This window comes from Aquila chrysaetos, chromosome 2 (genome assembly GCF_900496995.4).
Source record: "Aquila chrysaetos chrysaetos chromosome 2, bAquChr1.4, whole genome shotgun sequence".
In the NCBI taxonomy this organism is placed as follows: domain Eukaryota; kingdom Metazoa; phylum Chordata; class Aves; order Accipitriformes; family Accipitridae; genus Aquila; species Aquila chrysaetos.
The window spans coordinates 69,671,461-69,687,437 of NC_044005.1; the positions used below are offsets into that span (position 1 = coordinate 69,671,461).

Consider the following 15,977-nt stretch of genomic DNA (forward strand, 5'->3'; position numbering starts at 1 on the left):
TCACTGGGCAAGGGGCTGCCAGGGCTGCAGGACATGTTTCAGACGCTCCCCTCCAGTAGAAAAGTTACGTAATGCAGAGCTAAGAGCAAGAATTTTGAGCATTGTCAGCTGTTACTCAGGACGTTTTGGTGTTTCCTTTTGGACAGCTGACCTGCTCTCAAGAGACAATATAAACAATCACCCTAATAAAAATCAAAGTAGCCAGGGAGATTCCGTTGCATAATCTCCTCTTATTTTTATGGAGACTTTGTTTCCTGGAAATGCCTTTGATTGTGTGTCAGTGTTAAAATTTAAACTGTTTTATGTAGCTGTCACTGGTGGATAATTGCTAACAGGTGGAAGGAGAAGAGGAAAAGATTACAGCATTGTGCTCAGTAGGTTGATGGTGAGATGTGATTTAGCTGAACGGTCCCCTTTTCACACTTCTCAGAGCATGAGAATAGGACATAGTTGCGTTCATCCGAAGGAGACAAAGACCAGAAGGAAGCGCTTTCGCTTCTTAATTTTCATGAGGGGAGCGGCACGCGGGCAGAAGTCCTTGCTGTGTTCCTTGAGCACGCCAAAGAGCAACAGGTTAAAGCTGGCAGCCTGTTATCTTCGCGGTCTAGCTTTTAGAAATCCCCATAACGTAACGCACTTGAAATAGATGTCGTCATCAGCTCCTGCCCCGAGTACTAAGCCTGACCAAATACATGTGACAGAAGATGGTGGAGTAGAGTGCAGCAGCTATTCATGTGGTAGGAGTGGTTATTGTATTAGGGTATACTTTTTGTTCACAGGCCAGCATGTTTTGAGTTAAAATTCTGCAGCTGTCTCTCTCTCCCCCTCTCTCACTTTCTCTCTGTGGATTTGTACAAATTCCAAGCTCCTCTGCAACAGTCGCACCCTTCTTATTTTGTTCTGAATAGATTTCACTGGTTTGTTTTTGTTTTGTTTTTTTTCCCAGCAGGAAACGGACAGCAGAGGCGCAGATCCATTCAAGATCTTAGTGTTGCTGGAACAGAGTCCAGTCAGGTAACGTCTTTCTCGTCTCTTCTTTATCTTTCACTAAAGTCAACACCGAATCTATACAGGGAAACTGGTCTGGAAGTCTTCACCTTTGATGCTTTCGTAGAAATGATGTGGAAGTTTGGCAGACTGTAGTGTCATTTGTACTGCATTTAAATGAGGTTCCACAAGGGTAATCTATGAATGAGCTCTAGATAAGAAGTGTTTTCTGTATAGCTCATGCAGCATTTATCATTTTTATGTACACATAGTTTTCGTGTACCACTTAATTTGGCTGAGGATAGGTGTTAGGCAGGAAAGCCTTTTCACCTCTCTAGATGTAGAAAACAATTCTAATTACCACATAAGATTGTCTGAAGCAGTTATACATACATTAGACTCACTTTTTGCATAAAAATAAAAAGCATGTGCATCAGTATTATAAATGTATTTATTATCAATCTCTGAGCCCTGAATAGTAACTGACAGTAGTATCTCTCCATTTCTTGTGAAAGGTTTACAGGAGGGTGCTGTCACAAAGTTTTGTTTAAAAACAGACTATCTCGATAAGATATTTTATAATAACATAGCTTCTTATCTGGTATTGTAAGTGCCATGGTAACAGACACAGTGGTATGCTACATTAAATTGAAATTAAACTAAGAACAAATTAAACTAAAAACATATTAAATGAGAAAAGTACAGCTAATGCTTCATTCAGATGTGTTTATTTTGTGTTTTTAATTGCTTCATTGTTTGTTTCAGTAATTCACAAAGGCTATTTGGTCGTTAGTGTGAATTGGCAATTTTGATATCCCTACTATTCTTTGGATGTGGGAAACTGGAGCTTAGCATATTCATTGGGTTAATCAGGTTTTCATCTTAAACAACCTACTGCAATAATGTAAAATAGGGGGTAATTTGGGGGGCGTATAGTTATCAGGGAAATCAACATTTGATCCTTCTTTAATTCTGTAGAGTGTGATAGCCACAGAAACCTCATCAATCCCCCAGGTATTCTTAGTAGGATTTACTATGTACATCTATCAGAAAATAACAAATGAGTCTTAAATACATTTTAATATCTTTAGAGAAGATGCGTTTGTTAGAAAGAAATTAATCTGCAAAATTTAGTAAAGAAATAGATTAGCCTATTCAGTTAACTGTAGAACTAAAATTATGAAAGACTTGGGGGAAAAAAAATTAAGTGTCAGTACATCAGTTATCCCAAATTGCACTGATTGATATATGAATATATTTAATTATAGCTTTTTTTTTTTACTTAAATTTTTTTATTCTGTTCGTTTTAATGAATGGTTAATATTTAAAAATATAGAATTTCAGCATTTACTTCATATCTTAATAACTACTATAATAATCTTTCTTTGAAAGCTGCTCTACTGCTTATATGGATGTTCTAGCTAAGTTTTCCTTGTGACCGGGAGGATACAGAAAAGTGTTTTTGTTTACCTCACCAATTTCAGATGAGGGTCTGTAGAAGTACCAGAATCACATTTTACTTTCTTGCTTCTGAGAGTGTACATATTGGAAATCTAAGTGGAAGAATTACAGTTATCTGCTTCTATCTTGCAGTTTGGGGCAACTTTATAATAAAATCTGGAAAACATAATATATTAACAGGCATGAAAAATGCACTTTGGAAGAAATTTTTGCACTGTCCATACAAACGAATAATGAATTTTCACCCCCTTTTTGGTTGAGAAGAGATAGCATTAGTTTCAGCAGACTTTTCTGACTTTTGACATATGTATGCTTGTGTATTTTTTTAAAAAATAAATTGGAAAACAATGAAGAAAGCAAGCACAATGTAATTATGGCAAAAGACTTAAGATTACTCTTTATGGGTTTCTATAGCTCTGGACCTCACTGCCTTGAATTTTTATTAAAAATCTCGAACTGCTATCCATATAAGCAATCTACTAGCCAAAGCAGAAAAAACATCTGTGACTAGCATAGCTCTGGTCAATTTATCGTCTCTCCCCATATGCACCATACCATATATAGGTTATCCTTTCTAATGTGAAAATCCCCTTCCCCCCCTCCTTTCATTGCAAACATCCTTCTTCCCTGCATTCCATTCTGCTTTACACCCACCCTGCGGCACAGCCTTCTTCACTGAGCAGCGATGGCACTGCGTGCCTCCGCTCCCGCACCCAGCCCTTGTAAGCCCCTATCCCGCTCAAAATTGAAGGATTGCCACGGTGCTGCGTTTCCTTTTTTTTAACTATTTGACTGACACTAAAGCTGATCAGAAGTTTTTTTATTAAACGTGTGTTTCCTGAAAATTGCCACTGTGTCAATAGAAAATTATTCTAACTGGTTTTTTCAATCAGGAAGGTTTGTCCAATTCAGAATGGAATTTTTGTTAAGGTGGAGGAAAACACTGGACTTGATAATAATAAATATACCAAAGTTTGGGGTGCTTACCAGAAAGGGTAGACCATGACTCTTGTCTCCCTGTTTAACTGCTGGTCTGTTTTAATCTGACCTTCTTGTATGTTTTTGTGATTGTATGTATATTTTATTTCCACATGCTGTTAGAAGAATTTTTTGTGTGGTTTGTATGGCTGATGATTACTATTTTTATGTTGTTGAGACACTTAAGGCATTTTCCAGTATTGCTCTTACTGATGTTATCAACAGCACAGTAATAGTGCTTTGCAGATGATTTTGCTACTCAACTGACCCTTTTACATCAACAGTTTAGATAAGAAAATATGCTAAGCCAAAGGTTTTCTGTCATTGGATCAGCTGTTAGAGTGGTTTGGTGTTGAGAACCTGTGTTCAATTTTTCACAGATTTCTCAAGTGCTTGGTGACCTTAGGCTGGACCTTACTCCAAGTGACATGAGCAGCACTGATGCAACACTCCCTGTACAGTCAAATGCTACATTTCCCTTTGTTTCCATCCATATACTGTGATGCTCTATTCATTTTTCCACATAAATTTTTTTTGCACTGAATTGTTTCTTCTGCCTTTCCATTTCCCTGTAACATGCATTTTAAAACATCGTATTGTGCCGTCTCTCCAGCTCTTGCCTAAACACCTTTGTAACACAGAAACAGATGTGCAGACTCTGAACTGCAGCCATAAAAACTTGTGGCGGCTTGAAGGAACACAGCGAACCTGCTATTTATACTGGATAGAGTCTTTACAGAATTCGATATTTTATACAGATACTGAGAAACATATTTTGCATAATCACTCAAGAACTGCAGGCTGTGGTCAGATGCCTAGTAAGGTGTCCACGTCCTGTGTATCTTTTATTGGGTTGGTTGTTTTGGTGCATCATCCTTCACAGTGCTATTGTAATATCAAAACTACCTCTTTTAAACTTTTTTTTTTTTTTTTTTTTTTTTTTTTTTTTTTTTAAATAACTGTTGCTGGGCCTTCATAACTCCTACGGTTTACTTTCAAGGGGGAAAAAGAATTTAATATATTAAAACCATGTACTGTATTGAACAGTTGAAAAGCACGATCAGAATGTACATGCCCGCATGCATGCAAGCTAAGTGTGATAATTTGGGGGATCTGATATTGTACAGATGAATCATTCTATCCGTGAGATTGTGAAATTGGTCACGGATACACATGGGTTTTTTCTCCCCTTTCACAGCGAGATAAAATCCACAGATGAGGAGACAGGGTTAGTAATGATGATTTCTTTAAATTGGGTTGCCCATTTAAATTAAACTTGAGGGGGGCATTATTCCTCAGAGCACACCAGCTTTTCAAGACTGCAAGTCTTTGAGAAATGGAAGCTAAGCAGCTAAAAATGCCATGTGGTTTTCGCCACCTGGCAAAGATGATTTGAGAGTAACCTGATAACAAGTTTGTTGAGCGTACTGAGATACCTGGAGGAAGGAAGGATGAAAAGATAACCTGTGAAAGGGTAGCAGAAACTGGTTGCTAAAGAACAGTCACTGGCTTACCTGTCAGAGGGGCTGGTGTCCAGGCAGGCTAAAGCATCTCAACACACACTCAAATGCTGTAATCTAACAGGTGTTCAGTTTGGGGAACTTCCCTGGGACTTTTCGATGCTTTTTAGATATGCTTTAGATAAGAATCCTTCATTTCTATCTCTACTAATTTTGTCTAAATAATGTTATCAAGGAAATGGTTTTTTTCTGTTGATGGATCAAAACAATCTGGTACAGCAAGCAATTTAGTACAGCATTGAGAACTTACTGTAACTAGAGTACATCTCAGGTGCCCTTTGCTATCAGCTGTAGATACTCAAATCTATTTTTGCTTAAAGGACTTAGACACTGTTAAAAGTGCTTTCTCTGTCTTCTGACCTTTCGCATGAGCAGAGTGTGTTTATCATTCATATTTGAGGACACTGACAGTAAGCAGTAAGCTCGGCAACTTAAACCTTGCTGAATGTCAACAAATACTCCAACGCAAAAGCTTTTTCAAAATCTCTGATGCCGTCCGTCATCCTGATGATATCATCCATTGGATTATTTCTACAATAGTTTATTGCCTTGTTTCTGGCTACTAACATAAAACACTAAATGGTTAATAAAAATTACAAGACAAACATAATGCAGTTGAAATAACGGATATTTCAGTGTGTAGAATCTTGTTACTCTTTGGATTGTTACCTGACTGAAATCCTAGCTTTTAAGATAGGATATTTGGAAATCAGAGTCATAAAGAAATACAGTTCCAGGGTAATGCATACTTCGGTACTTCTTTTGAAAAATAGAGACATTTAATTATTTCATGATAAATATACCATACTGAAAATAGTTGTATTTTAATAGCTTCTTTTCTTTTTACTTCATTTTTTTTCCTGCAAAACTCGCTGGGGTTTATAGTCTTAAGTCCTTTTTATGTTACTTTTATGTAACTTTTTACTGTGTTACTTTTATGTCAGTGAGGGGGTGTATGAAATACAAGAATATATATTGTAAATAATAATTCTGAAAAAGAAGCTCAGAATAATGAAGTCTGTAGTATGTTTTTGCGCTTTGGTGAACAAAAGGATTGGAGGAGTCACGCTGTATTATAATGGAACTTCCTAAAGACTTCTGGTTTAGTTCTTAATTTGCTTTGTGAGAGAGAATGTACTCATTTTTTAATTGTTTTGCTTTAATTGATTGATCCTATTGGGTTAAACACTTTTTTCATGTTTTCTGAAGATGGATCACATAACCTCTGAGTTAACATAAGAACCACAAGAAAACTGTAGATTAACACAGCGCAGTCTGGTGTAGTTACTAAGCTGCATTCCTTTAGTTGAATGTAGTTCCATTCATTGATTAAACATTGGAAACAAACTTTTATTTCCTCCTTATGTTACAGAGCTGCTAGATTTCACTGAATGGTGGTGTGAAAATTACTAGACATAGTGTCATGCTTTTATATAAAGATCTTGAATACATTGTTCAGCACTGCTTTTTATTATGCTGAATAGCCAAATTATATCCATTTCTTTTTATATGGGGAAGATGGAGTAGAAATGGGGATGAAATTATGCCTGCAATGCCTGTAAAGTTTATCAAACTATCTGGAGAGCTTTCAGGGTAAAAGCTTGGGGAGGAGGATATTTGGGAGGATTATAAACTCAGATTTCTTCACACTATTTTTCTTTTTAATAATGTTTTTTAAAATGAACCCTTCAAAAAATCTTCTGTTAACTTTTCTTGTCATTTTATTTTGTTTATTTTATCATTTCAGGAGAGTAGAAACAGCAGTAGATCATCTAGTCCTAGTGTGAGAATGATCACTACCTCGGGACCAACCTCTGAAAAGCCAACTCGTAATCCATGGACACCTGATGATGCAGGTAATCCTTTGTTCATTAGTTAACTTTTTGCCTGTAAAAAATATAAAATATTTATTTGATTATGCAGTGGTGTGTGCCTAGACATTAACAAAACTAAGCAGTGAAAGTCACAGTCCATTTTACTTCTGCTTAAATTAAATCATTACATTACTGCTTTGTTTTGCACACTGGCTTTAAGAACTTTTTTATATATAGATTATATTAAGTTACATAAACTTGTAAGCATTTTGCTTGTAAGATAGTACTGTACATATGCAGTGATAGTAGTATATAATGCAGATCTTTTAGCACCAGTTTTTGACTGTTGTGTGGTTTGGGGGAATTAGGGAAATAGACATCTCAGAGCATTTTAGTCTTGTGCATTTGTATTATGAATGCACAGTTAAAGCTTTCATTGCTCTGACTTTTGGAATGAAATGTTATGTAGGTGAGTATCAGCTAGAATACGTTAACTCTATTTTTTATCTGTGCTGTAATTTTGCTTATGCAGAATGTACATGTGCACACAATCTTTCTGTTTTTAAATGAACTAACATAAGTGTGTCTGCAGAAAGTGTTGTAAATACTTCTGCTGTAGCATCACTGTTCTTTTGTTATGGAATAGGATTAAGAATGAACATAATTTAGTAGTTGCATTCAATTTTAAAAGTCATAATGCGCTCCATTATGAAAAGAACCAGTACTGGACTGCATGAAAGCAATGGATCCCCACAAATTCCTTTTCAGAACATAAATAAAATTACATTTTGCTACCAAAATGTACGTGTTGAATCTTAAACGTAGTCTTGAGCTGGTACCTCATAGTGCCTCAAATTCTGAAATCTTTTTCTTTGTGATCTGTTCCATCTTTGGCTGATCAGACTCTTTCATTCTTTTCCTGTAACCAACTGCAAAATGGAAACTCACATGTGGACTGACTCTTGCGCAAGCATATATATATATATGTGTGTATGTGTGTATATATATGCACACTTGTATTTTACCAAATATAAGGTGATTCTGTATGTAAGATGTGTACTTTTTCTTTTTTCCCCCCGTTTTAGTGGGAGGAGGGCAACATACTCTTGTATTTTGCTTCTGTGCTTTCTTCTCTCTGTCCATTGTCACTTTGCCTGATCACACTCTGTGCGTTGTCACTCATAATGTCCCAAAGCTCTTTCCCACTGCCACAGCCCACCCTGTGCCTTCTTTTGTGTAGCATGGGTCCTGAGTTGCTTGTAGGCAGTGAGCACTTATGGGAATTGCTGCCTCACACGGAAGCAAGCTGTTACCCAATCAATAGTTCATTGGGTACTGAAAGTTGCTGATCGTGTGCCAGTGCAAAGGCAGTTTGTCCCAAGCCTTTGGCCATAAATGCAGCACAGCACTAGAGCTAAAAGTCAGGTCTGTTTTCTAGCACACAGAAATCCCTCACCTTATACTCAGGTAAATACAGAATGTACCACATGTATATTTTTTCTTGTTAGGTTTATGCAGTCCACGAACAAAGAATTTTTTTAATTTCTAAAGGGAGAAATAATTGTAGTGTTTTGTAAAAGAGGGTGTGTTTTTAAGTTGATGAGGCAAAATGGTAAAATGAGGATGCAGACGAATCTGGTCAGTCACAGGAAAATTTACAGTTCTGTGACAGTGCTGAAATGCTCAGGAATGTAATCTGAAGTATTTTGTGTGGATCGATGTATTTGAAACATTGCAATAATTCCTTTGCTGTAGCAGTATTCCATATATGGCAATAGTCTGATGTAGGGAAGGACTTTTTATATAGTTCTCATTTAAGATAATGTGGTGATTAAGTTGGTTTTAGGGTTGTTTTCTTTTTCTTTTTTTTTTTTTTTTTTTTTTTTACCACCTTCCAGTTTCCCTACAAGCATACACTTAACCACTTTTTCTCCATTCCCACCCTCTTATTTCTGTTTCCTTTTGAAGCTGCTCTTGGAGATAGCATAGTCTTTGAGGGCAACACCTTAGTTTCTCTACCACGACTACTCTGTGGCAGGTGCTTTTGGGGTATGGGTAAGCAGCCCCTTTTTTTTCCCACCTACCCTCCTCCATATAATCCTCTAGTAGCAATAATGCAGCTATAAAATCAGTAGTTTCTCCATGTGTCTTTACTCCTATGTCTCTTAAAGCTTAACAGTAACCTTTGTGATCCCCAGATTGTGGGCTACCAAAAGATAGGATGTATAAGAATTCAGAAACATGTTAAATCTGGAATGAAAGCACTAGAGAAATCCAGAGTAATTGCAGCGTAAGAATAGAGCAGCCAGGCCCAGGAGATAGATTGGTTATTGGGTTCCTTGCTACCCACAAAGTATCTCTACAGAGCAGAGAAGATGCCCTAGAGCATGTTGTGAGGAAGATACTTACAGACCTCACTGGGAGCAGATTTCAAAACTGAGCAGGAGGTTGTGCTTATTTTATTCTGGCAGAGCTGGTTTGCACAGCTTCTAATTTTAAAATCATTAGATGCATGGGCTGGCTGGCTGATCCTTCATAAACAAGAATGAAATGGCAAATTTTTTTATAAATAGAGAACGTGATTGCAAACTGTACAAAAATAGTATTTTTAAAATCTGTATGCTGTTACATGGCTTCTACAAGTGTAGGGTGATAACCTTAATCTTTATTTCTTCTTGGTGTGATAGACCATACTTTTGAAGTTCTTAACTTTATCAGAAAAACAAAATGATTCATCTGCCTTGGGATTGGAACGCTGCTATTTCCATTTGCCTTTCCACATTCAGATTGTGTATTGTGAAATGATTTAGAATTCTTGTTTTTGTCCTATAAGAATAGAATTAACTGAAAATACATGAAAATTTTCTTGGTATTGTTACAGAGACCAATGGGTCAGATAACTCCATCCCAATGGCATATCTTACATTAGATCATCAGTTACAGGTAATAAATATATGCTTTATTAGATTGTTTATCTTGCATTTCATTCTAATGTGTGAATTTAGGGCTGCAAAATACAGTGCCACATATTTACCTGTGTTTATATTCTGTCTAACTTTTGACCAAGGCTAAAAAAATATATTATGTAATCTGAGATTGGTTGACTCAGATTTGATCAAGCTATTAAAAACAAGCCCTGGGAAACATGATCCCTGATACCAAATGTAAGCTGAGTTTGACTGTCAAAATAAGACATTATTTGCTTGAGTGTTACTGAGTTAAATTGTCGTATTCACTTTATTTGTCGTGTGTGGGATTAAACACTACTTTGATTTTTGTGATAGAGAGAGTATCAGATTAATAACTGCAGATTTGAGGTTTGAGTCAACTTTGACATCAGCGCAGTAACATTTTTCAGGGCATGGTTTAACACTTATTTTTAAAAGCTTACTGTTTTTTAAAAGACATTATAAATACACTGCAGAGACATTCTAACACACTGTATACTAAGATATCAGTTCATTAGTTTTTAACATGTCTGATTTATTTTCAGCCTCTAGCACCATGCCCAAACTCCAAAGAATCTATGGCTGTGTTTGAACAGCACTGCAAAATGGCACAAGAATATATGAAAGTTCAGACAGAAATTGCATTGCTGTTGCAGAGGAAGTAAGTGAAACGTGTTTAACGTTTTCTGTTCTTTTGTATGTTTCTTTTACACGAAGTCTGTTATCTGTGACTGTTATTTCTGGCTTTATAAAGTTACATTTCATAGGGCATAATTATTTTCCAGCCTTAATCTCAGAAATACTGAGCTGCTCAGTACAGGTGAGATATTTAGAGCAGGTAACTGAAAGTTTTAATCATTATCAAGACTCTTCTTCTGGACAAGTCCTACTTCAAAGTGTGTGGCACATCAGTGTATGTAGTATACTAGTAATGTTTGTATCATCTTAAATGAAAGACCTGGACTGTTGAGGATGAGGAACCTTGGAATTTTACTTACAACGCTGTCCAGTAAAAGACTTCCAATTGTAATTTGTAGACTATCACTTGGATAATGGATTATAGAATTTTGAGTATGTCAATGTTACTCATTTTGCAGTTAGTTTTTATCTTACAGCTGACTTTTGCCGATCATCGCGTTTACAACAGTTTTATCAACACACATCTTGTGTTTTTCTACCAGGGATCTAGGACCTAATACTTAAAAGCTGTTATATACATTCTTATCCTTGTGCACTAGAAATAAACTCTTTCCTCTCACATAGTGTATACATATAAGTGAAACAACTTCATGTATTGTTGCATTGGGGCCAAAGTTATTGCTGATTTAGAACTTCAGTTTGCTATAAGTTCTGTTGTGTTCTGCTTCTCATCGCTCGTTTCCCGATGCTGGGCAGCAGTTCTGAGAGGCCATCTATACTCCCATATAGCTAGGCCAAGCAACCACCTTGTTACCCACCAGTTGTCTGAGTCACTGCAGGCAAGCGGTTGTTAATGAGGAGCTTGCCTTGGTGTTTGTGGAATAGTTAGTGAGAACAATGTGTGTATAAACCTTTTGGACATTAGAAGTAGCATACAGAAAGGGGGAAAAAAAGCTACTGTAAGATTGACCTCCTATCATGTATTCACTTGTGGCTCAGCATCCTGAGAAGAATTTTTTTTCAAGTGCAACTAGAATTTTTAGACTTCATGAGGAGATACTGAAGCTAGCATGAAGATCATAATTTTGGCTTTATTTCTGTTGTCCCTAAGGGTCAATAAATTATATAAAAATGTGTTTCTGTTTAAAAACTGTTAATTCTGTAACTTTAGATTCCTACTTTATCTTTTTTTCTAGGAAGTTTGCGTACACATTTCTCCCAAACTGTTTTTTCTTAGTCAGAACAGAATTGTGCATAGGAGTTAAAACAAAAAATGGTATTGTGATTGATGAATTTAATGCTGGTTAAGGTAGTTATTAGTTCAACCTTTATAGAATGATTAAGTTTTCTTTAACTGTAATTACAAACCATATGGCAACAATTAATTAACGTGAACTTTCTCCTCCACTATTTTGTTGCTAAAATATTGCTGGCAGCTTGCCGTCTTGTCACCTCATAAACAAATAGTAAAACAAACTGCTACATCAGTTTTGCAGGATAATTTATAGCAAGTTTATCAGTGTGTTTGTTCCTCTAAAATTGTTGCTAAAAAACAAATTGAACACTTATGGCATAAATTAAGTGAAATGACAGTTACCGAAATAATTGGCTTAATTCTACTTTTCCACTGCTTTAAGTTCTAGTCCAAATAGAAAACAGCACTTCACTAAAAAGTTACCAAATTATTGCAATTTTTTCTTTTAAGTTGCCTTTTGAGTTTTTAAATGTACATACAGTTAAGCAAAATTAGAGTTGAATATATTTATGAAATTCTGTGTAGATCCTTAGATGTTTTACTGTGACCTGTAGAACTACATCTGAAAGACATTATATAAATGACAATTTTAGAGATTGAGGCTATGGCTTGCAGCTCTTTTAAAGTTTAAATGTGGATTTGATTTGGAAGAGAATTTTTCCCCAGACTAGAGTAAAGAGTAAGATTTCTTTGGGGCAACATTTTTTTTTTCCCCACAAAATATCACCAGCCATGAGTTCAGACTGATAATCAAATACTGATTTGAAACATGTGAAGTCATCTACGCACAAACAGAAGTAGATTATAAATGGCAATTACTTTTTTTTTTTTTTTTTTTTTTTTTTTTTTTTTTAATTTTAGACAAGAACTAATAGCAGAACTGGACCAGGATGAAAAAGACCAGCAAAACACATCCCGTCTGGTACAAGAACATAAAAAGCTGTTAGATGAAAACAAAAGTCTCTCCACTTACTATCAGCAATGCAAAAAACAATTAGAGGTCATCAGAAATCAGCAACAGAAACGGCCAGGCACATCATGATCTCCTGGGACCTTTCACATGAAAAATATGCACAGAAAAGACTGATTTTTTTTTTATTATTATTATTGTTATTATTATCCCTTATTATGACAACTCATGAGTGTTAGCTTCTTGGTGTGATCTGTATTTGTCTGCTACACTTAACACCATTTAATTTTCTTTTTCCTATGGTGGACATCCAGTTCAACAGGTTAATCAAATAAGGTGAGAAAACAGTGACTTGAATTAACCAACAGCCCTCAATTTAAAGTAAGAACAGTGGCTGTATGCATGCTCCTTGTGTGAAGGCTAGCCTAACAAGTGTTAAAGTGGCTGCTAAATTGTAAGATCTTGGTTTTAGTTTTTGGTGTTACCTCGATAAGAGCGAAACAAAAACTTTCCTGTTTAAGAATGGTTTTGTTCCAGTGTCTCATCTCAAACTATTAATATGACAGTTATTTTCAGGACTTAAACATGCACCAAGCTGCAGAGGTGATGTTGGCTGACCAGAATAATTCATGATGCATTAGCGATGCCTTTTACCTGTAGATGTAGTGTATTTTTTCCACGTGCAAAATGGTAGGCAAACTGATGCCAGCATCCTTGGTTCAGTGCTTGATAGCCCTGCATTTTGACTAATATATTTCTTGTAATCTTGCATTCATAAAATATTTGAAGTAAAAGGCTGTATTTTCTTTACTTTCTTGGGGGGAATGACATGCAGTTTCATTTAGTTACTGGGCAAAACTTATGAAGGTGATTCACTGGGCAAAGTTGGTCCCTTTTATAAAAGAGAGAAAGAATCAGTGTGTTTTAAACCTTTAAAGCTTTTGTTCCTGTAGCATCTTTGGAATGAAATTCAGAAAGCAAATTAATACAAAACTTTAAATACTTGGTCCCTTTATACCACTTCTTGGATTTTTTTTTTTTTTTCTTACAACTGAAATGCTTTTCAGCAAATACCATAAATGTAAATAAGTTTGGTTTAGATATGGAGACAATGGGTTGGGGAAATGAATTTATTTTAAATAGCAAATCATGAAATGGAGTTGAGTATGCAAATAGCGGAAGCTATTAAGAAAATGAGGGAAATGTCTTAGATCTCCATCAGGAATCTCAGTTATTCCACTCACTTGAACATAGTTCAAAGGAAGTCCACCACAGAATGCCTGCTGCCTTTGTGACTGAAGAATCGCGTTTAATGAACTCAAACAGAATATGTAATGATCAGTGTCATTATTTACCATTATTACATGGGAGAAAATAACTACTTGTTTACATTGCAGATTGATTATTTGGATTATGAATTGACTTTTAACTGGTACAAAAATGAGGCACTTCTAAATATAATGAGAAATTATTCCTTACATAAGCTCTTGGTGTACTTGGTTGTGGGCAGGGTTTTAATAACACTCTTTCGAAAAAGGAAGATAGAAAATTGAAGTTTAGCTCCTGAGCCGTCAAAATAGAAATAATCTGAAATTTGACTTACGCTTATTTCAAATGAATAATTATGCATAGAAGTCCATGAGCAGAACTTGGAAAAACACTAAGGGTAAAAACCTCACAGTATTTTCTCTTCCCCTTCCTGCCTACCTGATAAAAAGCATTAATACTATTGTGCTTATCTGTGAATAACAAAGATGACAGTTTACTGAACAGTGTCATCCTGTCTTGAAAATAAATCTATTGTTAGTGAACCTTTGGGAGTTAGAAACCCTTCCCTCATTTTATTTAAATAAAGGAAGGGTTATCATTCCCAAAACCTTAGCAGATAATTTGATTAGTTAGCTGAAACTGATATTGGGATCAACTTAAGGGCACACATATTTATAGCAAAATGTAATTGGCAGAGAAAATAACTGTAGTATTAGGAATAGCACAAGTTATCCAAAGCATTGCTGTTAACATACATCTGTCCATCTACAAAAATGGACACACTCGGTGATCAGCAGCTTACTTAACATATGCTGAAGCATGAAGTAGAACAGCATAAATACTAATGCTCAACTTCAGATGCATGGTTGGTAATTACATACACAAAATCATTTCCCAGGACAGTTTTTACAGTTTGCCTTGTCATAAAACAGATATGCTCAAGGTAAATCAGTATTGTATATGAAAAGTCACTTTATGGCAAAGTTGGAATATGAAAGTGAATGCAATGCTAACTTAATGGTACATAATATGGAAGTCTGTTCTAACAGTAGCTGATGACTTTTCAGCGTTCATGTTAAAAAGGGTCTCAGATGGCAAAATAAGTACTGTGCTACCATGCACTGTTGAACTCGGCTCCATTCAATAGTTAGATTATATTGCTCTTGTAATTTTCAAAGGGAATTTGGAGTTTGACCTTTTGCCTTCAAACTGTCCCTTTCTTAATTCCACCAAAAATTTGAAAAGTATTTGCCCAGATTTCTCAGTGAAGTGTTCTGTGTGGCAAAATCTGTGTATCATTAAAAAAAAAACAACCTGTAAGGGTAGAATATAGTGGTTTGGGCTAAGAAGAGTTTAACAGCTTAACTTTCAGTGACCTTTATTATTTTCATAAGACTCTTGTTTTAAAGTTGTTTACAAATGTACCTTTATTTTTCTCTTAAACTATCTGGAATATTCAGGAAATTTTTCATGTACTCTTTTGTCCAGTTAAAGCTGTTCCTCTATTAACGGAGGTGAAACATCTAGTTTTGTCTGGGCACTGCCTTCTCAGAAAAGGTAACAGGCTTTGCTTTTTGTTACAGTACGTGTTCTGTAAGATGTTATGTAATTGAAAGTATGCTTCTGTACACTGTGCAGTTCTGCCAAAAATGGCTTTTTTTAGGCTTTTGGGGTTTTTTTCTGATGAGAAGTTGAAGATTGTAATTCAAAACTTGTACATAAAATGGTGAATGATTTCATATGATTCAGAAATGAGGAGTGTGGCTTTCTGCTACAGGGTTTTATTGCGTTGTCAGGAATCTAATTAATAAAAGCTGAGAGCCTTCCACAAACATGTAGTAATGCCCCAACACTTGCCAGGGCATCCTTGATCTCCGATGGAATCCCACACGGGGTGGGGGATAATCATCATGCAGTTGTTCCCACTGCCGAAAGAAAATTCTTCTGCTATTAGCTCTTCCCTTCCTGTGTGCAGAAGTAGGGTGTAGGATGAATAGTCCTACTCATAACTGAGTATCAAGATATTTTAAGAATGCGACATCTTTCATACGGATGTTCTGCAAAAAGATAAGCACTCGTCTTTTGTTGCTCGCTTTGGACAAATTCCATTCCCTGAACTTCTCTATTTTGTTCATAATGGATTTTACTGCTTGAGAGTTTCCGTTACCATACCACAGACAGAGACAACCCATTAAC

At 35.9% G+C, this 15,977-nt stretch overlaps 1 protein-coding gene across 10 annotated transcripts in view; it reads left to right on the forward strand.

Moving 5' to 3' along the window:
- MAP3K7 (mitogen-activated protein kinase kinase kinase 7) overlaps positions 1–15,525 on the forward strand; it is a 47,608-nt gene extending 32,083 nt beyond the window's left edge. For 4 of the 10 annotated variants that reach the window (XM_030000194.2, XM_030000212.2, XM_030000277.2 and 1 more), the window contains 6 exons: positions 947–1,014; positions 6,694–6,802; positions 8,729–8,815; positions 9,642–9,703; positions 10,254–10,369; positions 12,464–15,525. In XM_030000194.2, the coding sequence (XP_029856054.1) occupies positions 947–1,014; positions 6,694–6,802; positions 8,729–8,815; positions 9,642–9,703; positions 10,254–10,369; positions 12,464–12,644 (623 nt within the window). In that variant the 3' untranslated portion in view covers positions 12,645–15,525. The remainder of the gene's footprint in view (positions 1–946; positions 1,015–6,693; positions 6,803–8,728; positions 8,816–9,641; positions 9,704–10,253; positions 10,370–12,463) is intronic. The other 6 variants (XM_030000202.2, XM_030000221.2, XM_030000230.2 and 3 more) reach the window with 3 other exon arrangements.
- Positions 15,526–15,977: the final 452 nt, after the last annotated feature.